We start from the raw sequence: 23,484 nt of genomic DNA, 5'->3' as shown, positions 1-23,484 counted from the left end.
TCCAGCTAACTGAACTTAACCCTGCTCCGGAGCAGGTTCAAACTTTCTGATCTGTTACCATGACGATTTAGAAAATCCGACGTCGGGGAACGGAAATGTCTGGCTTAAGTCAAGCTATGCTGAAAATTATCCGGTTAACTCGGTTAGCCAGGTACGGGGAATAGGGCCCTGGTCTACACACCTTGTGTTTACTAGTCTACACACCTTGTGTTTACTTGTCTACACACCTTGTGTTTACCAGTCTACGCACCTTGTGTTTACTAGTCTACACACCTTGTGTTTACTGGTCTACGCACCTTGTGTTTACCAGTCTACACACCTTGTGTTTACTAGTCTACACACCTTGTGTTTACTAGTCTACACACCTTGTGTTTACTAGTCTACACACCTTGTGTTTACTGGTCTACACACCTTGTGTTTACTGGTCTACACACCAGTACCTAGCTGTCTGGCTTTCCTAGAGAAAGGATGGCTGGAAAGATGCTGCTTACTGATTATACTAGTTTATGAAGCTGGGCCATATGGCCAAAGTATCATATCACAATAGTCAAAACGTATATATTTTTTATGATTTGTATAGTAGAAATCCATACCTTTGTGTGGATCCATGGCGTTACGCCTTATTCGCTGTACCTCCCAGCTCAACTAGCATGTTGTTCATGTGTTCATGTGATGCTCTGGTCACATATCTTGACAGATTACTCTTCCTGTCAGCATATTTCTCCTCCATTTTAAACCCATTCTGCCCCCCAGTGGTTGAGTCTGATAATACACTATTTGTAGATTGCATTGATAGTCTACTCATGTCAGTGTTGTTTCTGCTGCTGAGGCTCTCTGATGGTGTAACTTATTACTTATTAACCTGTTATCTTTGTACATTATCCATATCATACATACAAGTCTAGTCTGGAAAGATTACTTAGTCCTAGATTTAGTCTGGATTCTTAAACTCTAGGTTGTGACTCGACACGATTTCTACTGTTGTCAACTAGGAATTGTAAAACTATACATGTATATTTTAATATTTTAAGTTGATCTAAAGATTTTAGGCACACAATTGGATTAAGAGAAAAATCTCCATGGTCAAAAACACAATAAATATGTCAAATATTTCACTGGAAGGAAATAAGAAAGATATTGTTATAATATATATCATCATCATACAGTATTTTGACCATATTGCTGTGACTCAAAATAGTTTGTGGGTCTGCTTCTGTTGGATCCTCACTTAGCAATAGTCTGTTTCTAGCCTGGGTCCCAAAGTTAGGTTGAAAATGTGCATGTCAACAGAGAATATAGGGCCAGAACTAAATGTTATTTCTAGCGCACCTTAGGCAGAGTTTATGCTCAACAACTACAGAAACGGTGTGTGTGTTAATGTCCTGTGTTTGGTTCTCCCCAGGTCCTAACTGGGAGGGGTTGCAACAGTCTGGAACTACAAACAGGCCGACAGACCAACACTCCGCTGTGTCTCTAGAGCACCCAGTCAGCACCCTCCTCACAGTACCTTCTAACGGCCTCCCAGTACCCTGGTGCACACTGGGAGGAAAAGATGGACGCAGATAAAGGAAGAGAAGGAGAAAGGAATAACTCCTCAAAGGAACTTCCTACCGGACCGATGGATTAATTACCTAATATAACCACTATTGAACCATTACACCACCTAACATATTGAAACACGTAGAGGATATTTTGACCTTTTGAATCTCGCTCACCGGCTCGGACCATGCCGTGGCTCAGGAATGGGAACGGACATTCCCGAGTGGATGCTGGATTATTCCCTGTTCCACCGCGGCATCCCGTGTTGCTGCATTTCCACGGTTGACTTGACACTTCCCTGCACTCTGGCCAATCGGGACAGCCACGACTAATGGCTCAGCCAATTAGGAAATGGCTACGTTCATGGACCTTTACTCTGATTGGGAGAATCCCCGGGATACGTCTGTATGTTCTGTTCTTGTCGGGCAGAACTCGTGTGCCAAGTTAGAATGGGTTTAGGGTGCGTTCAAGGTTCCTCCAACAGCGCAGGTTGGAGACGGTGCTCCGTTGCAAAAATGCCTTCGTGGGACAGACGCGGACAGCAGTGGACATATTGGATTATAGTGTCGCTCACTGCAGGACGTTTCTCAACGCTACAATGCTGAACACAGCCCCCCCCCCACCTGGGAATGAACTGTGAATATGTAACAGAGATGGAAAGGGAACAATTAATGTGGTGTTCAAGAGAACGAGGCTCTTTGTAACAAAATGAAGTACTTTGAACATCTCTTGAATCATCAGAGTTGTAGCATTCCTATGCTTCCTATAGCCTAGGTGTCGGTAAGTGCCATCGATTCTGCCTTTCGGGACGGGGGGGGGGGGGGTTAAGCACCTAATTCTTCACAGGTAGAAAATCATGTACAACCGATTTGGTGCTTCTGGGAAATATATGTGAAATGCACTTAGTGTTGTTTTCGAGACGGGAAAGATTATGTTGTGAAACACACAAGCACACCGTCACCAAGGTTACTCATGGATCTGTCTACGCTATCGGTATTATAAACATCTCATGAAGGAAGAAAGTAACTTTGGCGATAATGAAGGAGTTTTGTATTGAAAAGAGTGATGCTCTATGGGATTTGTTTTATATGGCTTTGGGGAAAGAAAAGGTATTTTCTATTGTATAAATAGCTTGATGGCTATGGAGGTGAAGGGAGGGGTGAGGTTTAGGCTAACCTTCTGACACACTGTGCTTTTATATGAAGGGGGAGGGGTGGGGTGGGGTTGGATCAGACTTGGGACAAATAATATTTAACATCGTTTGAAATACCTTGAACGCTTCCTCAGGGTCACCTTTAGTGCCAGATTCATGGTCAGTCTCACAGACCTGATTTCATCATTACTCTAGAAGAACTCAATTGGCCTATCTGAAACCCTGCCCCTTTTTCTCGATCCTCCAATCACAGCTGGACGCAACAGTTGTGATTGGAGGATCGAGAAAAGAGGACAGGGTTTAAGATGGGTCAATTGACCTTAGGAGTAACCAAATGTATACCAACTAACCCAGCCGATAGTGTGAAGCATTGATACTATTCCATTAGTTAAATTGTGCCAGGCAAAATCAATCAAGCCCTTATTGGCCCAGGTTTGATGGGGATGGGAGGGGCTAGGAGGGGCAAGGAGCACAAGAGAAGGAAGGGACATTGATGTCAAGGCAAACAGGAATATGGTTTGGGAGCAACACAGTTCGGGTACGATGCAGCCCAGTAAGAATGGTTCCTGTGCTGGTGTGAAGTAGCAGCTAACCCCCCCCCCCCCCCCCCAATATCCCAGTCCTGTGACATCAGTGTCCCGTCCTTCGCTACAGATCAAGAACCAGGTGAAAGATGAGGAAGCCACGCTCACTGACTGTCAATGAAGATGAATGGTCACCGTTGCTATAGAAACCCACAGATATCAATGGATTGCAATGCTGCTCTGCTGAAGGAGCTCCAACTTTAATGTGATTGTTTTGTTGATACTATAAGCACTGTACCTTTCCATCTCCCTGTACTGATCTGGCAGCAGCAGGACAGGTGGCAGCGCTACAGGAGATGGACTCCGCTACCTCCAGCTGTTTCCTACCAGCCTCTGGAGAAAGAAAGGAGAAAGGAAATAGATGGCCTTCTTCCTCCCTTATTCACATAACTTTCACTTAATCTGGCTTCTAAATGTCTCTGGGGGGGGGGGGGGGGGGGGGGGGGTAGTAATGTCTGAGAAGGAAGAAAGTAATAATTTGTTGTTGGACAGTCTGAAAGCAGTGCAATAGTGTAGCCTGAGACGCAAGAGTGAGCTCCATGGACTTCAGTGGCGCAAGGGAGTTATGGGTAGTTGTGGACGCATACAGAGGAAATGCTTGGATCACCGATATTTTAACTTTTATTTTTTTTAACTTTTACTGTGTAAAAAAAAGTATTATTAAAAAAATACAAATTCTATATCTAGGTTTACAGCCTTGAAGTAATGAGACAGGTTTATTATGCCAAGCCAACGATGGAATAGAACCTTAGAACTTTAGATCCTGTCGCTCAGTTGCCTAGTTACTGCTCAGTATTCCTTGATCACCTCATGTAAAATAAAAAAGGGACCTCACTACTACTAACAATAGTGATAATAATAATGCCTTTTTTTCTCATGTTTTTGTTTGATATTTTTGGGACATTGTTGATACACACATAATTAACCCTTTCATGCTACAGCTGGCACGATTTACCTTGTTATAATTCCACAACCATGTTGAAATTGTTTCATTTGTCCTTTTTTTTGTGTGTAGAATTTTAATTGTATCATTTAGCATTTTTTTTTGCTGATGGAGAATGGTGAATGTTAATAAAAGTATTTACTCTCTCTAAAAGGGCCCGTCTGATTTGCGGTGTCGTGAATGATAATGTATGGGATATCATGACCTGTACCTGCATGTTATCAGTATTTGTGAACATGGAACTATTTTGCCAGAATCTACTGTTGAGCCTTGTGTAGGTGTCGTGGACTGAGAGACGTCTGGGAGGTACCCACGCTCTGCCCGCTGATACATCAGTCCTATATATGTACTCTTTCTGTCTATGGCACTAGTAACACACACAGTTACACAATTATCCTCAGACGGCTAAAAATCAGGGAACTCGATCACCAACATTTTCTGTTTGGCACATTTTCTCAAAGCTCTAAACGCAAGACCACAAATACAAAATGCAGAACTCTACAAATATCTAGCAAAAGCAAACACTGCATTCAAAACAGTTCTCTCTTTCCAAAAAGTTATTTTTACATCAAAATGACACATGCCATCGTATTATATTAATAAATCTTTCTGCCAACCAATAACACAGATGTGCTCAACACAAAAGACTACTATGAATATCTTATTGGTTTATGCCTTCTACTATAACTCAAATATATACTGTATGTATATATATATATAAATAAACACAAATGCAAGTACATGTTTTTCCCCAAAATGTAGTATTTTGGAACACTTGTATTTTGTATGTATGTCCATAAAAAACAGGATATCTCACCTGTGGCGTTTTTATAGTGCTACAGCTCAGATTTCTAAGTCAAATCAAATCAAATTTATTTATAGGGCCCAACAACACGTTAATGTCCCCATGGGCCGTACAGATCTTCTTTAAACAAGTCAAGAAGAAAACATAACAATAAGTCAAGAACAGAACAAGAACACCATAAGGTGCAAACATTTTTAGATGGATGCAAATAAATGAAAGAATGCAAGCACTCCCAGACATACCCCACGCGAAGGTAAGGAAAAACTCACTAAAACCTAACAATAGGGAAAAAAAGCTCCACAGGCAGTGTGGAGGAGAGAAACCTTAGAAGGGCCATTCAAGGGGGGATCTCCCTTCTTAGATGTTGGTGATAGTAGTGTTGCAGACGGACAGTTGGTAAGCATGCACTCATGTGTGTAGTGGAACACAGATGAGTGCATGCAATAGCAACTGTACATTTTGAAAAATTAAAGATGGAGCTAATAGCGATAGCAACTGAACATTTTGAAAGATTAAAGATAGAGAGCTGATAGCAATCTATTTGAGGCACAGGGGCGTGTGAACAATAAGTGAACAATTAAGCAATTTTGAATGTTGTGCCTAATGTAGAGAACTTTGGGCCCGGGATCGAGATGTAGGGTATAGTATGGAACGCCTAAAGTGTCATAATTACCGCTCGATGTCCATGGCATCACATGTCTTTGAAACACCTGACGCCTTTTAATAAACTCTAATATTACTAATATTTCCAGGGATCCAAACTGAAAGTGTAGTTTTTGACGGCGAACACAATGGGTAGTGCCTTTATCGACACAAAGATAAAAAATACCTTTTCCTAATTCTACTCGCATTTGGTGGCTGGCAGTCTTATATGTCAAGCTCTTTAGTGATAGCAAAATTCTAGATTCAGAGACAGACCAGGCTGCAGAAACAAATTAGTGGGGGGCATAAAATGTTCTCGGGGGGCACAATGGTTTTTCAACAAAGGTTCCCTTTTATACGTTTCAGCTGGGACAGCGGCGCTGTGGCTTGCTTGGCGCTGCCCACGGTGCTGAACTAAACAGCAGAGAGGCAATTGAAAAATCTAATTTCTCTCTATCTTAAGAACTTTCACTTATACAAAAACAGACTGAACGGATATATATAACAGACCTGCTGGGGCAGCGGACTGAGAGCAGGGGACACAAACAGGCTGGATAAGATGGTCAAGAAGGCCAGTAGCGTGGTTGGGGTGGAGCTGGACTCTAGCAAGGGTGGCGGAGAGGAGGAACCTTACTAAGCTCCAGGCCATCAGGGAAAACCCCTCCCACCCACTATACACAGACTTGGCTGACAGGAGGAGCATGTTATAGGCTCACACTACCTAAATGCAGCACTGAACGGCACAGGAAGTCCTTCATTCCGACAGCCATCAGACTATACAATGCATCACTGTGCCTCACTGCATCACTGAGCACAGAGTGACAATTACCATCTTCCTGGACTCTTACTTTTTAAACAGCACTGTGCATTATTACACCTACTGTAGACTTCAGTATATTTTTACTGTATTTATTTACTGTATCTTTTATTCTATTTCATTTTATTCTATTCTTAGGCCATTTGTTTTGTTATTCTTATTTGTGACTTGTTCTGTTTAAATGTTTAATGTTGAGTGATTTGCAGTGTCAAATTTCCCTCAGGATAATACATTTCTATTCTATTCTATTCTATATCTTTGAAAAGTCTCCATTTATTAAACACTTCTGAATTCACTGACAAACTGAACTGAACTGACAAAAATAAGGTGCATAAAAAAGCAAACAAAATTCCTTCACAGGCTACTCACCATCATTAGTAGAGCGGCAAGCGGTGTTTGGGGACAGAGTGAAATCTTCTTAAAACACTGCCCCTCCACTCATTCCTGAACTTTTTTGTTAAGTCCTTCTCAAATGCCAACTGAATTAAATTGGCCTTAGTTGCGTCAATGGTTCTGTAAAGATGTTCTTGAGGGTAGAAAACGAATTCTCACAGAGTGCTGTGCTAGCTTCAGTAGTGTTGTTGTTGACATCAGTGCCCACTAGGGCTGTCCCCGACTAAGGATTTGGATAGTTGACTTTGCCTAATGCCCACCCATGGCGCCGGGACTGTTCAGAGAGTTGGGACCCAAGTGTAATCTTCAAGTGCTTAGTGCTCAGTTTTGGCAAAATAATCGAACATGTGCGTTCTAACAATGAAAGATCGTTTCAACATCGGTTAGGATTTGGACCAGAAAGTATGGGTACCGTCTCAAAATCATACTCAAGTAAAAGTCTGAGTATCTGGCTAAAAACACACGAGTAAAATTAAAAAAGTTTCTACTTTTAAATGTAACCTGTTCCACCCCCCAGGGTCGGTACCGACCCCTAAATGACATTATGATCATAGATCCATATTTTTCAGAGTGATGCAAAAAATTAGCGATTTTAAAATCAAACGTTTTCAAGTATTAACGTCACAAAAGCATGTAGAATGTATATTATCATCAATACGTTAGTTTAGCAATAGGTTAAATGTGTTAAAAGATAGTTTTAAGTTTTCGTTTTTCGATCGCCATTCCAAGCTTGAAAAAATATATATATTATGAACCATGGGAATTGTAGTCTTTTTGCGGCCATTTTGTAGAGGACATGCACGGCTGTCGACCAGCGTTGGAATTTTTCCGAACTACATTTCCCTTCAAGTTCTATGGGGGTTCAAAGTTCAGAGTTGAATTATGAATATGTCAATAACTGTTATTATTCGCGATAAGCCACAAAAGGTAACGTTTTTGACAAATATTGAAACGCAGTTAGTTTCTCCTCCCTATTGTTAGCATGTAGGAACAATTAGATCTGAAATTAGTTTCAAAACGGTTGCACTGTGGGGAAAATATGCACGCCTGGTGATACTAAATCCAAATTGAACTCGGTCATTTGAAAGATAATATATGTATATATATATATATATATATATATATATATAATGTGCGAATTAGCTATAATAAGGTAGGTAATGTATAAACATTATTCTATATTCTATAATAATATTTCAAATGGCATTGGTCCGGATGGGAGAATTCAGTACTGTATCTACAGAACCTTTGGTTTTATCATCTTCCCTTTATTAATTTCCTTAGATTCTTTGTACACATGATCTCAAAAGGGTACTGAACGAGGTCAGTGGCAGTTTTTTAAGTTTGGTCATTATTATCAGTGTTATTCACTGTCAAAGATGCAAAGAAAAATCATAATTCATATTATCCTTCGTTTCATCACAATTTAAGCAAGCCTAGTAATAGACACAATATTTCTGACACTGTGAATACATTCCCTGAGGTCCATAGATGCACCTAGATACCAAGAATATGCAAATAGCCCTTGTAGAAGTGGAGCAATATTCCATTTACCTAGGTATATATTTTATGCAGATTTTCACATCGTGTGGAACAGGTAAAAAATAAAAGGAACGTTTTTTATTCCGGGGCAATGAAATGTTCCGTTTCGTCCTCTTCATCACTCGTACTATCGTTTGTGGCCATCTTCTGTAGCTTGTCACCCAGACTGTCTATTCTTCTGATAACAGGTGTTTAATCAAAGATCACGCTTTCTAGTCTTGCACAAGGACCAATCAGCATGGGTATGGGCGGGTTCATTTTCCATTGATGAGGATTTGATTGGCTGTTGTATACAAACCTAATAATACTTGAGTAAAGTACAAATCCCCAAAAACAGTACTTAAGTATTGTAACGAAGTACAATTACTCAAGTACTTTACACCCCTGGTATGTATTCTACTCGAGTGTGCGCCAGGCTTAAGATAATCATGGAGGCACATGATGGGAGCAAAGAACACTAACGATGATAGTGAGTGGAACTTTATTTTTCATATAAAATACATAAATAGAGCATCTGCAGGTGGCATCAGGAGCATGTGCACGTAGTCACACAGATGTGTGTATATGACTCAGTCAACAAACAAACACACAGGAAGGCATACAGTTCAACAAAATACAGTATAAAGAAACAAGATGGTGGTGTGCAGCAGTTTGTAAAATATAGTTAAATGGGGCACTTCACCAAAAATATTCTTTTGCACATAATCTCTCACGTGCATCCAAGAACAGTTTTGCACAATTTATTTAGTTTCAGTTATTGAGAGTAAATTAGTTTGAATATGGCCAGTGATGTCATCGGGGACATTGAATCCTTGTGTTGTGTTACAGCTCAAATACATGATAAGGTACCAGTCCCTATAAGACAAGGTATTGCTAAGTATGTTGTCATCATTTCATGGAGTTGTGAGATGTGCAAAAAGCATTTTTATTTTTTTTGGTGGAGTGGCCCTTTAATAGTTGTATATTCAGGCATTTGGAGCAATCCGTGCAAACTATAGGGGTCACATGATCAGAAGCAGCGCTGCAGCGTGTATGTGCTCAGAAGTCTCCCTAGAATCAGTATATCCCGCCATTAACTCCTGCTAACCTTTTGTAATAAAAATAATGCACATCAGAGATCAGTGGATGCAGAGGTAACTTTACAATGATGGAGATGGATAGATATGTCTCTTTTAACATGATACAGAAGGTCGGCCGTTAGGGTTGTATTCGGATTGTCAAGAAGAAAGAAAATGCCACGAGCAGCCTTTTGAGTCCTTCACTAGCAGGGCCGTGGAACAGTAAGAGGTAACGTTTTGAGTCCTTCACTAGCAGGGCAGTGGAACAGTAAGAGGTAACCTTTTGAGTCCTTCACTAGCAGGGCAGTGGAACAGTAAGAGGTAACCTTTTGAGTCCTTCACTAGCAGGGCCGTGGAACAGTAAGAGGTAACCTTTTGACAATTCAAATGCAGCCTGTGATGTAGACACAACACAGTATCTATCCTGTGCTTTACTGATTGCACATTCAAAAAGCTCCGTCTCTCAAAACTGAAAACCTAAAACACTGTCCTGTCCTTGTCTCCAGACCAGGTCAACTTTTCTTACACCGGTCATATCAACTTTACTTACACCGGTCATATCAAGTCAATAATGTATCCCAAAATACCCATCCTAGCATAAATACCCTATGTCTCCAGTACAATGGGGTGAAGATGATTGTGGCACTAAGGCTATATTTGCACAGAAGCAGAAGATCAGATGTTTCACCCTACAGTGTGCGACCAAGATCTGAAATAGTATTTTCTTTCCAATGAAAGGGAGTATTATCCGTATAGTAGCAGTAGTAGTATCTGTCTAATACCAGACTAAAAAACGGTATATTGGCATCAGTTGATCCCAAATAAAGAGGCCAGATTCAGGTCATATAGGGTTAACACATCAGATTTCCTGCTACTGTGTTAAGTACATTTTAGAATACTTTTAAGATACTCTTCTAAATCGACCATGTTGGGAAGAGGGCTGAGAGGCGCAGAACCCATTTCAACAACGACACACATACCATGTAAAGTTCTATCATGATGACAAAAAAAACATACAGACAAACATTCCTCAAAAACAATGATAATGCTGTGATAGCCTGTTCAATCCCTCAACTATGATATGGACAAATGAATAACATTAATATCTCCTGGTGTTTATTTTTCTTTTTTCTATCCGTCTTAAAGCCGTTTTAGAGTTGACTTGCTCAAAACCACAAATCTGAAGAGCAGCGAGATGGACACCTGTAGTGGTGAAAACTGATGCACTCGAGAACCACGTATCATGCAGTACAATGCTATGTTGTGCAAAGCCACGTTGAAAACCCTGCAAAAACAGACCGATATGTTAGCGGGGGTCAAACTTGGCTTCCTTGGACTTTTATAAAAACATATATACACCTTTAGACCTATTTCAAACATAAATCTCTCTTATTTCCTCTCAGTCAACAATATTATTCAGGCCCGCTGCTGCTAAAAAAAAAAAAGCTCATAGAAAACGTTTTGCAGTCTGTCCCTAAAGCAAATAGACAAGTCAACAGCCACTTGTCCAGTGGTGCAGCTTTAGTATCGCTTATAGGATTCCTATAATAGGAAACAACTTATAGTTATGTTTTTTTTGGTGTGCAATTGTCATATTTCACCATGACATTGGTCTGTAAACAGAATGTGAGGGCGGGTTAAATGCCACATGCTCCAATTGAAACCGGGAAACACATTTGTGTGTATATGCAGGCTATATAATGCATTCTTAGCAGGCGTTTTAGGTCTAAACGGGTTAAAAACTGAAAGAGCCGTATTGAAATTACCTTTAAAACGTTGCCAAATTCAGGTTCCAACTCCCTGGGAGTGACAAGCTGAGTCACTCCAAAACCCCCGATTACAGGCTGGAATTAGACATGTTACCTGGCAACAGTAACTAACAATTAAACCAGGAAGCATTAAGAACCATTAGGACTTTGCCGATTTCAATGCCATAACTTCTAAAAGAGAAACTACGTTCTAGTGTGATGATTCTGGTGGTGTCCTATTGGACGAGAGGCTGTTGAGCTGTAGCATTTAGCAGGACGGGGGGGGGGTAAAGCTTGGCTAGTTATAGACATCACCTTCTCACTGGTAGAAGGACTACATGGCAGCAAAGTGTCTGTGTGTATGCGTGTGTGTGACTCTGTACTGTATACATGTATGTGCCTGTTTGTATGCGTCGCAGAACAGGGGACTCCGGTTTGAATCCATGTAGGGTTACATTACGCACATATCTGTCTGTCTGTACTGTGTAAACTGTGGGTGTGAGAGGGCACAGAGTGTGTGTCTGTGTGTGCGTGTTATGTGTGTCTATGCAGGTGGGGTCTTGAAGGCGCCCCAGGCGTGGAAGCAGCGTGTGAAGCAGTGAGCCTCGTTTCCCTTCCTGACCAGACGCAGCTTCCTGGGGTGTTCAGTGTCTTTAGACCGCATGTGTTGAATGTACACCTGGAGAGAGAGGAGGAGGAGGAGGAGGAGGAGGAGGAGGAGGAGGAGGAGGAGGAGGAGGAGGAGGAGGAGGAGGAGGAGGAGGAGGAAGGGTGGAGAGACACATTCTTAGTATCCTTGCATACCCATAGACACTGGAACTGAACACAGAGAGAAACATGGATGCACAAATGCAAGATGTACACATAAAAGATTCATAATACATACATACTGTACATGTAGAGACAGACAGAAAGACACACAGTATTACCTGGCAGGCTTTGAGGCTGAGTTTGATTTCTACCTGGCTGGTTTGAGTACCAACCCACATGTACACCTGGAAATGAGGGAGAGAGAGAGAGAAAGAAAGATGGAGGGAGAAACGATGAGAGATTATTCTACCATAGTGACCTAAACCATACATGCGGTTCAACTGCTTACACTGAGCAGGTCCAGATCACTCAGGTTTCAGAGGGTCATTCAAACCAGGACCCATGTCCACACCGCTTTCCAGAGTAGGAGTACTACTGATCTGGAGTCAGTGCTCAGGACCACGTATTCACTCTAACAGACAGACTGTACTGATCTGGAATCAGTGCTCAAGATCACGTATTCACTCCAACAGACTGAGACTGTACTGATCTGGGGTCAGTGCTCAGGACCACGTATTCACTCCAACAGTACTGATCTGGGGTCAGTGCTCAGGACCACGTATTCACTCTAACAGACTAAGACAGTACTGATCTGGGGTCAGTGCTCAGGACCACGTGTTTACTCCAACAGACATACTGTACTGATCTGGGGTCAGTGCTCAGGACCACGTATTCACTCCAACAGACATACTGTACTGATCTGGGGTCAGTGCTCAGGACCACGTATTCACTCTAACAGACTAAGACAGTACTGATCTGGGGTCAGTGCTCAGGACCACGTGTTCACTCTAACAGTACTGATCTGGGGTCAGTGCTCAGGACCACGTATTCACTCCAACAGACATACTGTACTGATCTGGGGTCAGTGCTCAGGACCACGTATTCACTCCAACAGACATACTGTACTGATCTAGGGTCAGTGCTCAGGACCACGTATTCACTCCAACACAGGGGTTCTCAAACTTTTTTATACCACAAGTCACAACCCCATTTTATTTAGGATTTTTTTGGCGACCCCATGTTATGTACCAGGAGCCTGATCACTCCTGTGTCACGGGGCATGTAGGTGAGGGCTGCCAATTAGTCAATTAGTGCTGATTGGTTACCTGCTGGGAGCTTTAAAGCTAGCCCTAGTAACACACATGCAGTGTCTGTGCTTAGGGAAAGAGCTGTCAGGTTCTTCCAGTCCGTGTCCGTTGGGTTTACCTTAGTACTTTAGTTTACATTTACATTAATAGTTCCTTGATTTAGTAGCACTTTGAGTTAGAGCACGGGGTTTTGGTGTTGGTTACACATAGGTTGCGTACCCATGAGCCAGGGTCGTAACACCCCACACTTAATGTAACGCGTAATTTCAACGTGGAAATAAGGAATATCAAAATAAAAGCACACGTTGTTTCGAAAATGAAATTACAGCACTATGTTATCAATGCAATGAATGAATATTATCAACAAAAGCAATGGAATTGTTTCTGTATACACATTTATAAAACGAGGCATATTTAGCCAAAATATATTGCCAGAACATGAAAAGAAAATGCGCTCACGTGCGCTTTGGCAGAGATCCGCTTCTACTCTGAAAATCCGCCCTCACAGAGATATGTTGATGCGAAGGGGACACGCTTCCTCAGCGCAGCATTACACAACACTGGGTACTCGGTCCGGACTGATATCCAGAACTTTGCGAGGGCCTGTCCAGTGAACTTGACTTTCAGTAGCTCGTCACACGAAAGATCATTGAGCGCCTCCTGCATTCTGTTCCTACAACAAGCCATCAAGCTGAGTAAATACCCCCAAATCTCCGCTGATTATCCTGGAGTGGCACTAACGGAGTTTCCAGCTCATTATCAGCACATTTCTCTGCCAATGTGTGGTTTTTGTCGGCAAGGAAAATCCGCGCTTCTTCGCCGAGTTAACAAAGGCGAATACTCTGCCACCTCACTTCAGTGTGGTATAGCAGCTGGTTATGCGCAGAGCCCATTTCATCGGGCCGACAACAAACCTATCCATTGCGAGTCCAGGTTACACACAAAAGACCAGACCGCCGGCCCCCTCCTGCGATTATACATGCGCAGGGTGTAGTGAGATGTGTATTGGAATACATGTGTCGGCCTCCATTGATGAAGGGGCGAGACGTGGCAAATACACACAGCTGCCGGGTGGAAAACTCGATCCGAGTTTTTTTTTAGTTGCAATGCACGACCCCACTGTCACCTACCCCACTTTGGGTCGCGACCCGTAGTTTGAGAACCGCTGCTCTAACAGACAGACTGTACTGATCTGGGGTCAGTGCTCAGGACCACGTATTCACTCCAACAGACTGAGACTGTACTGATCTGGGGTCAGTGCTCAGGACCACGTATTCACTCCAACAGACTGAGACTGTACTGATCTGGGGTCAGTGCTCAGGACCACGTATTCACTCCAACAGACTGAGACTGTACTGATCTGGGGTCAGTGCTCAGGACCACTGTGTGTATATAGACCCAGGTGCAGTGCTGACCTCTTTGCCGTTGTCCAGCAGCATGATGTCATCGTCGGCCAGGTCGTCCTGACAGAAGTCTGAACACTTCTCAGACACTGAGAAATAACCCTTCTCATTAGAACACCTGGAGGAGAGAGAGATTTGATCACAAAGTTGCAATGTGACACAACTCTGTTCACACTTTATTCTAGTAGGCCTACATTTTAAGTGCTTACGTTTGATACGTTTTGATTGTTTAAACGCTGGCTTTGGCAATGTAAAAAAATATAAAACTTTTTGTTCCATGTTGAGACTGAGAATGTTTTCAATAAAATATGACTGAAACTGTGTGAACTTGAAGGGATGTCTTTGTCATGCTAACAGCAGCAGCTAACTTATACAGCTTATCATACACTGTATCCATGATGAAGATGATGAATTTAAAGTTAGGTGACAACCACTGTAGGTTTACAAGCCAAATGGCCGCTGTAGAATATTGATTCTAACGGAGAGGTAATTTTAACAGTGAGGCCGGCCAATACAAACTCACCTGAAGAGCCGGGCATATTTCATGTAGTCTGCATCCTCGTCATACTGCTTCTGAGAGCCAATCCCCACCCAGAAGAAGTTCTCTGGCTCCTCCCCCTCGTTAATCACCTAGGAGACGGAGAGAAACTACGGTCAGCCCAAAAGCAAAGTTATCGATCGCCATTTGCATTTACTGGTTTAATTACGGAATGGTTTGATTAACGGTATACGTGAACTTGAGGAGACGGTAAAGAGTTGAGATGCGTGTGAGGAATAATAAACTGGAGAAGGCCTTCTCACCTGCTTGCTGTACGTGTCGTCGAACATGCAGTTCATGATGTCCTCTGCCAGCTTGGCTTCATCTGGGTCGGCTGCACGGCCCACCCAGGTGTAGACGATCCCCTGGTTGTCTGTGCTCTCAAACGGAACCTGCAAGACCCACACGGTGTTAACCCTTTCACTACCACACTACAGAGGGTTAACGCTTTCACTACCACACCACAGAAGGTTAACCCTTTCATTGATACACTACAAAGGGTTAACCCGTTCACTACCACACTACAGACGGTTAACCTTTCACTACCACACTACAGACGGTTAACCTTTCACTACCACACTACAGACGGTTATCCATCTGTAGTGTGGTAGTGAAAGGGTTAACCTTCTATAGTGTGGTAGTGAGAGGGTTAAAGAGTTGAAACAAAGGTCCTACGGCAGTGTTTCACACACCCACCCAATCGGCAGAGACACTCACGCTGGACCTCCGCGAAAATATAGTTTCAGATCCCCAGAGGAAACACTGTATGGTACTTAATTGATGGGTTGGCGACCCCTGACAAACATGTCTTGTGTGTTGTATCCTTAATTTGGTGCTGTAACCACGAGGGGCGTTGGGGAACCCCAGGGCTCGACGACGTGCTTGTTCAAGGAAGTGCAGGGACCCCGCATTGACCAGCACTTCTTGAGTCGGTCAGGTGTCGGGTGACGTGTCCAGCTGACGGGTAGCCGGGATATCAATCCCCCAGTCAGGGAGGAGGACACTAGCGTGGAAACACCGGGGGGCGTGGAGAGAGCAGTGCCTCTCCTCAGTGCTGTGTGTGTCTGTAGATGAAGGGGAGATCTGGGACGCCAGAATCTACTATTGAGCCTTCCGGAGACGTTGCGCAGAACGTAACTCAATGAAACATCTGTGATGGGAGGAGCCTACCTGATAACCCCTGTGACATCCCCACACTCTGCACTGACCCCACATACCTTCTTACATCTAAAGTAGCCCCCTTCCTATGTACATACTCACGCTAGTCTATGGCACAAGGGATAATAACATCACAAGCATACAGCCCTGTTGACAACTTGTCCCTAGAAGGAAAATAGAATAGCTAACCGTTTAGTTCCAATAACACTCAAAAGTTCTCACCTTGAGTATGAAGCAGAACTCCGCATTGAGATTACTGGAGTCTGTTCCAATCTGGATGGTCCTGGAAAATAGAACAGCCAACGGGTTGGAACAAGTGTGGGAAGAGAAAAGTACTGAGACACTTGAGACTTTAAAAAACTGAAAGTTACTGAGACACTTAAAAACAGAGAAAGTTACGTGGGTGTGTCTACCTGGTGCAGACAGCGCTGCCATTGGTGTGTATGACCATATGTGGGCGTGTCTACCTGGTACAGAGAGCACTGCCATTGGTGCTCATGAATATATGTGGGTGTGTTTCACTACACACATGAGTGCATGCTTACCAACTGTTAGTCTGCAACACTACTATCACCGACATCTAAGAAGGGAGATCCCCCCTTGAATGGCCCTTCTAAGGTTTCTCACCTCCACACTGCCTGTGGAGCATTTTTCCCCCTATTGTTAGGTTTTGGTGAGTTTTTCCTTACCTTCGCGTGGGGTATGTCTGGGAGTGCTTGCATTCATTCATTTATTTGCATTTATTTTAAATTTGTTGGACCTTATGGTGTTCTTGTTTTGTTCTTGACCTATTGTTATGTTTCTTCTTGACTTGTTTAAAGAAGATGTGTCCGGCCCATGGGGACATTAACGTGTGTTGTCAGGCCTTACAAATAAATTTGATTTGATTTGATTTGTGTGTCTACCTGGTGCAGAGAGCACTGCCATTGGTGCTCATGACTATATGTGGGTGTGTCTACCTGGTGCAGAGAGCGCTGCCATTGGTGCTCATGACTATATGTGGGTGTGTCTACCTGGTGCAGAGAGCGCTGCCATTGGTGCTCATGACTATATGTGGGTGTGTCTACCTGGTGCAGAGAGCGCTGCCATTGGTGCTCATGACTATATGTGGGTGTGTCTACCTGGTGCAGAGAGCGCTGCCATTGGTACGTATGTGGTAGAGGGAGGGCTGGGCGGAGTCGGTCTTCTGTTTCCTCTTCCCTTTATGGATGATGAACTTCCTCTTGAAGTGAGACAGGAACTTCAGGTTCTCCTGCTGCTGAGTCATACGCACCACCTAAAGAGAGAGCGAGAGAGAGCAAGAGACACAGAGCAAGAGAGCGAGAGAGAGAGAGAGAGAAAAAACAGTCCGTCATTACCAGGGGAGATTTTAAAGGTCCTGTGTCTTATAAATTGCCTTTTCCAGTGTTTAGCATTGTTTTGGTGTGGGGTGTGTGTCTGTAATTCTCATTTTGGCGGATTGCTCCAATTCAGTTGAGACAATATCCTCCCCCAGTGAACTAAGCCATTCTGATTTGACTCGCTATCCTACGTAGCAAGGAGCTGATCTGCATAACTAACGTCCCCTCTATTGTTGTAGCGCACTCAACAACAGAGCGAGTGGAAATACTGACACTTCCTCAAACGGGTTGCGCGGGTGCCGACAGAGACAGCAGAGAACGAGCGAGAGGGAGAGAGAGAGAGAGAGAGAGAGAGAGAGAGAGAGAGAGAGAGAGATAGAAAGACACAGAGCATTTACACACAACCTCCCGACCGCGCGCACGAGAGAGAGAGATAGATGGAGAGACAGAAAGACACAGAGCATTTACACACAACCTCCCGAGCGAGAGCGAGAGCGAGAGAGAGAGAGAGAGAGAGAGAGAGTCTGCGTTACCTCCAGTTTCCCAGGGAAGAGACTCTCAAACTTCTTCTGCAGGGAGAATGTGAAGGTGAGCCAGCCCATGTTGGAGGCCTGCCTGCCCTGCCAGAAATACACCACGCACTGGAAGTCCTCCTCTGGCTGCTTGTCGTCGTCCTCCGCCCCGTCCTCTCCTCCTCCTCCTCCTCCTCCTCTTACTCTTCCTCCCACCTTCTTCTCCTTCTCATCATCCTCGTACTCCACTGGCACCCAGTACCTGATTGATTGATTGATTGATTGAAAACTTTATTAACAGATTGCAGAATGGGTACAATACAGTACGGCTCAATACAAACAACTGCTAAGGGGATGAAGACCAGAAAAAGACTTTCGGCCTTGTTTACATCAGGGTCCCCCATTTTCAATTCATCAAGACATTTATGACATACAAGACATACAGATATATGGTACTTATTCTCATGAAGAATCGGTTAGACCACCACACACCCGAAGGCACGTAAATAATGTGTTTGAAGCAGCACAGTCAATGCATGAGAAACGTCCACACACTCAGGGGCGGACCTTCCTACAGGCGATATAGGCGGTCGCCTAGAGCGCCACCCAGAGGGGGGCGCCAAAAAAATAAAAATAAAAATAAAAGTTTTAAATTCTTTTGTTTTTATTTTTTATTTTTTATTTGTTTTTCTCTGTGCAGTTTTGGCGCCCCCCTCTATATCTGCAACCATTATTTTTACATAAAAAAAATTCTAACATAAGGGAAAATGAGCCAAAAATCTAAAACGGTCGGTCGGTCTGAGCCTCAGTTTTAGGTGTTCACAGTCAGAACATGCTAGAGCGCTGTGCATTGATGGGTATCGGTCAAGTGTTTATAGAATTGAGCGTTGAGGAAAGAAAGACTAACGCGGCGCAGTGGTGAATCTCGCCTAGGGCGCCAAATGTGCTAGGTCCGCCCCTGCACACACTGTCTGGGTGAGTGCGTGGAAGCTCTCTTCTGTATCGATTATCCTCTGCTATTGCTCTCTTCACCCACTGTCCGTGCTCTGGCACACGCCTGCGCAGCCTCAACACACCCACGTTAACGCACGCATGCCCACCTGCACAGGAAGACGTAGCAGTCCTGCGTGTGGAAGTGTCCGAACTCCTCCTCGGGAAGACGAGCAAACTTCTTCCCCTCCAACACGAAGCCCTCCATCCCGTCCAGGTCCTCGTTCCACTCCTCCATCATCTGCTCTGCCTGGAAACACACCCCGGCATTCCAAGCATTCCCATGGTTAGGAAAATCACAGCTTGTGGAGAAACGCAAGCCTGGCTGAGGTTTCTACTATAATCAGAGTTTCCTTCGTAGATTTGAGTTTGTTGAGATTATTTTAACAAGGCGGAGATTTACGGTGCAATCCACTGAGTCGGCAGAAGAGAATGAGGCGTGTTACCTCAGTCAGGGCCATGGGAGGCTGTCTGGGCAGGAAGAGAGCTGTGAGGTCCGCTTTCATCTGGTCCTTCTTTTCTGCATCTTTCTTCACCTGAGAGACACATGACCGGTAAGATACACTTCAGTTCACACCCACACCTCTCCTGTATAGAGTATAGCTATGCTAACTCAAACCACCACAAATCCACCTATCCACCAGTACATTAACTCAAATCCACCAGCACATTAACTCAAATCCACCAGTACATTAACTCAAATCCACCAGTACATTCACTCAAATCCACCAGTACATTAACTCAAATCCACCAGCACATTAACTCAAATCCACCAGTACATTAACTCAAATCCACCAGCACATTAACTCAAATCCACCAGCACATTAACTCAAATCCACCAGTACATTCACTCAAATCCACCAGTACATTAACTCAAATCCACCTGCACATTAACTCAAATCCACCAGTACATTCACTCAAATCCACCAGTACATTCACTCAAATCCACCAGTACATTAACTCAAATCCACCTGCACATTAACTCAAATCCACCAGTACATTCACTCAAATCCACCAGTACATTCACTCAAATCCACCAGTACATTCACTCAAATCCACCAGTACATTCACTCAAATCCACCAGTACATTAACTCAAATCCACCTGCACATTAACTCAAATCCACCAGTACATTCACTCAAATCCACCAGTACATTCACTCAAATCCACCAGTACATTCACTCAAATCCACCAGTACATTCACTCAAATCCACCAACTCAAATCCACCAGTACATTCACTCAAATCCACCAACTCAAATCCACCTGTCCACCAGCCCTTCATTCTGTGCCAGACATTGATTTGACTGACTGACATGTTATCTAACCCAGTAGCAGTAATTTAGTTGGATAAATCAGCCAGCCAGCTACCACAAGGCTATAACCAGAAACAGACACACACTAACATCTGTTTTAGCCAACACACACACACACACACACACACACACACACACACACACACACACACACACACACACACACACACACACACACACACACACACACACACACACACACACACACACACACACACACACACACACACACACACACACACACACACACACACACACACACACACACACACACACACACACACACACACACACACACACGTCTCATACCTTGCCCTGCAGGTTGTCTTTCTGCTGTACCGTCTCTGCAGCTCTGGTGTAGTCCACCTTCAACACATCATCCCAGTTCTTAAACTTGGACTTAAATACCTGAGGAGAGGAGAGAGGGAAAGAGAGGGTGTTCCAATATCGTTCTGAATGTTATTCTGTAATGTATTCATATCCATCAATCAATCAATCAAATGTATTTATATAGCACATGACACTTGTCAACCAAAGTGCTTTACAGAGGGCCGCGTAGCTAAGAAAGTACTCCTAACGTATAAATAAACAGAAAATAAACAACCAACAGACAAACAAAGGAACAGAACAACACCTCAAAACAAACAAGGCATGACTCACAGTGAGGCAGGGAATGCTAAGGAATACAAGTGAGTTTTGAGGTTAGATTTAAAGGACTCGACTTGGAGGGAGCAAATTTGATGGACGTGGGGATGCTGTTCCAGAGGTCAGGGCAAAAGCCCCCCCCCCCCCCCCCCCCCCCAAACTTGAAGTTGGACTTACGGGTGGTTAGGAGACCCTTATCAGCAGATCCGAGGGCCCTGATGTTCGTATTATAGGGGGTGAGGATGTCTGCTAGGTAAAAGGGGGCCTTACCATAAAGAGCTTTTTAGACGAATAAAAACTATTTTGAAATCTATCCTATAGCGTACTGGGAGCCAATGAAGGGAGGCAAGAACAGGGGTGATATGAGCTCTCTTCCGAGTACCTGTGAGCAATCTAGCAGCGGCATTGTGGGGTAGCTGTAGGCGGGCCATGGTCGACTTATTAAGCCCCGGGTACAGGGAGTTACAGTAATCAAGTCGTGATGATATGTGACCCGGCACGGTCTAACCCGCCTTGTTAAGGAGCTCACGATATCTATGCACTTCATGCGAGGAAAGATTTATAAATATTCTTGCAGATGTGTGTGTGTGTATGTGTGTGTGTGTGTGTGTGTTGTGTGTGTGTGAGTGTGTGTCTGTGTTACCTGGCACTCTGTCCCCTCCAGGTTGCGTGTGACAATGGCGTGTTTGGGTCGGTGCAGCATGGAGCAGACTTCCTGGCCCAGTTTGAGAGCAGCGGCCCGGACGAGACGAGGCGACTTCCTGCCGATCCAGATGAACACGTCCGACCAACAGTCCAGGATGTAAACACCCTTAGTATCCAGGAGGGACTGCAACTGGAGGGAGGAATGGGGGAGGGCGGGAGAGGGTGGTTAGAGAAGGGGAGATATATGGGCTTCAGCTGTAGTAGATCAATTGTTGTCACTAGTGAATTAAACCCAATGCGGAAAAGACTGATATGTAGTGAGAACCAGGACTCGTCTCTGTCGACACATAAGGAGAAACAGATGCAGAAGAACACAATGCTAATCTACAGAATGAGGAGCCGCCAACGAACAATGGAGATTGTGGTCCTCATGCTCGCCGACTCCTCAATAAATCTGTTTGGCAGTTTGCTGTGTCTCGTGATTTAAACATGACATGGTGGCCTAATTTCAACATGTCAAGTGTTCCTTTATGAATCCCCTCGGGGGAAATTGATGTCATAGCAGCATGGGGGAGGGGGAGGGGAGATACAGGCAGGAAAAAAGATAATAATAGAGTAGAACAAGATAATAATAGTGGAATGGCAGTATATCCTATCAATGATAATAATAATAGCATACATGGTATATATAGTAGTACCACACTCAGTGGTGCAGTGCTGGTATAACTCGGTATAACTCGGTATAACGGCGTTATACCTCGGTCACTGAGGCTGAAGTACGCGCAATCGCTTTTTACATGGCATTATCCAACCGGACTCCCGGAGAAGCATGCAGCTGCAGAGCCGCAGAGCCAGCGGCGCTCTCTGGGCCGCGCGCTGACGGCCGCGCTGTGAGGCAATAGTATCCAGCTGCAGGACGAGAGCAGCCAAAAAAAACTGTGCACGCGCGTGGAGCGTTTGACCTACTGTCAATTTGCCACTGCACCACTGACCACACTGCACCAGAGTGTGTGCAGTGTTTCGTAATTAAGAGTCAGACAGTCCTAACAGTTCTCCAACTCTTGGCAGCAGCCCATGCCTGCGGTTGTGGAGCCTGATGGCTACTGGCATGAAGGACTGACCAAGGCAATTTGTGGTTTGTCTATGGCTGAACGTGCTCCTCATCTTGGCTAGCTCCTCACAGAGGGAGTGGAAGGGGTTTTCCAGTATAGCGTCCAGCTTTTTCCTCATCCTCCTCTCGGCCACCACCTCTAGTTTGACCAGTTTGACTCCTACTATGGAGCTAGTCTTCCTCACCAGTTTGTTCAGTTTGTTAGTGTCTCTTGAGTTGATATTACCCCTCCAGCATACCACAGTGAAGAAGAGGACGCTGGCTACTATGGCATATTGTCACACAGTGATTATAAAGCAGATAAACCTACCAGTCACAGCTCTGGTAGTGCGATTATAAAGCAGATAAACCTACCAGTCTCAGCTCTGGTAGTATGATTATAAAGCAGATAAACCTACCAGTCACAGCTCTGGTAGTGCGATTATAAAGCAGATAAACCTACCAGTCTCAGCTCTGGTAGTGTGATTATAAAGCAGATAAACCTACCAGTCTCAGCCCTGGTAGTGTGATTATAAAGCAGATAAACCTACCAGTCTCAGCTCTGGTAGTGTGATTATAAAGCAGATAAACCTACCAGTCACAGCTCTGGTAGTGCGATTATAAAGCAGATAAACCTACCAGTCTCAGCTCTGGTAGTGTGATTATAAAGCAGATAAACCTACCAGTCTCAGCTCTGGTAGTGTGATTATAAAGCAGATAAACCTACC

The 23,484-nt window shown here is 44.0% G+C and overlaps 2 protein-coding genes across 3 annotated transcripts in view; one reads left to right on the top strand and one right to left on the bottom strand.

The window, feature by feature from the left end:
• Nucleotides 1-3,693, top strand: part of llgl1 (LLGL scribble cell polarity complex component 1) — a 123,390-nt gene extending 119,697 nt beyond the window's left edge. Inside the window, exons 24-25 of one of the 2 annotated variants that reach the window (XR_014620515.1) lie at nt 1,403-2,319; nt 3,347-3,693. The gene's annotated coding sequence lies outside the window, so the exon portion shown is untranslated. Of the gene's footprint in view, nt 1-1,402; nt 2,635-3,346 lie in introns of those variants that run through there. The other variant, XM_084329907.1, reaches the window with a different exon arrangement.
• Nucleotides 3,694-8,882: 5,189 nt separating this feature from the next.
• Nucleotides 8,883-23,484, bottom strand: part of flii (FLII actin remodeling protein) — an 82,673-nt gene continuing 68,071 nt past the window's right edge. Inside the window, exons 20-31 of the mRNA XM_084329906.1 lie at nt 21,665-21,856; nt 20,686-20,784; nt 19,510-19,599; nt 19,174-19,313; nt 18,095-18,335; nt 17,343-17,497; nt 16,444-16,504; nt 15,327-15,455; nt 15,049-15,155; nt 14,538-14,643; nt 12,154-12,219; nt 8,883-11,903 (exon numbers count right to left, since the gene is read on the bottom strand). Coding sequence (XP_084186032.1) covers nt 11,769-11,903; nt 12,154-12,219; nt 14,538-14,643; nt 15,049-15,155; nt 15,327-15,455; nt 16,444-16,504; nt 17,343-17,497; nt 18,095-18,335; nt 19,174-19,313; nt 19,510-19,599; nt 20,686-20,784; nt 21,665-21,856 — 1,521 coding nt within the window. The 3' untranslated portion in view covers nt 8,883-11,768. The remainder of the gene's footprint in view (nt 11,904-12,153; nt 12,220-14,537; nt 14,644-15,048; nt 15,156-15,326; nt 15,456-16,443; nt 16,505-17,342; nt 17,498-18,094; nt 18,336-19,173; nt 19,314-19,509; nt 19,600-20,685; nt 20,785-21,664; nt 21,857-23,484) is intronic.

Source organism: Notolepis coatsorum (assembly GCF_963971535.1).
Source record: "Notolepis coatsorum genome assembly, chromosome: 14".
In the NCBI taxonomy this organism is placed as follows: domain Eukaryota; kingdom Metazoa; phylum Chordata; class Actinopteri; order Aulopiformes; family Paralepididae; genus Notolepis; species Notolepis coatsorum.
Note: the sequence above shows the minus strand (reverse complement) of the source record. Positions and strands in the feature narration are given on the sequence as shown.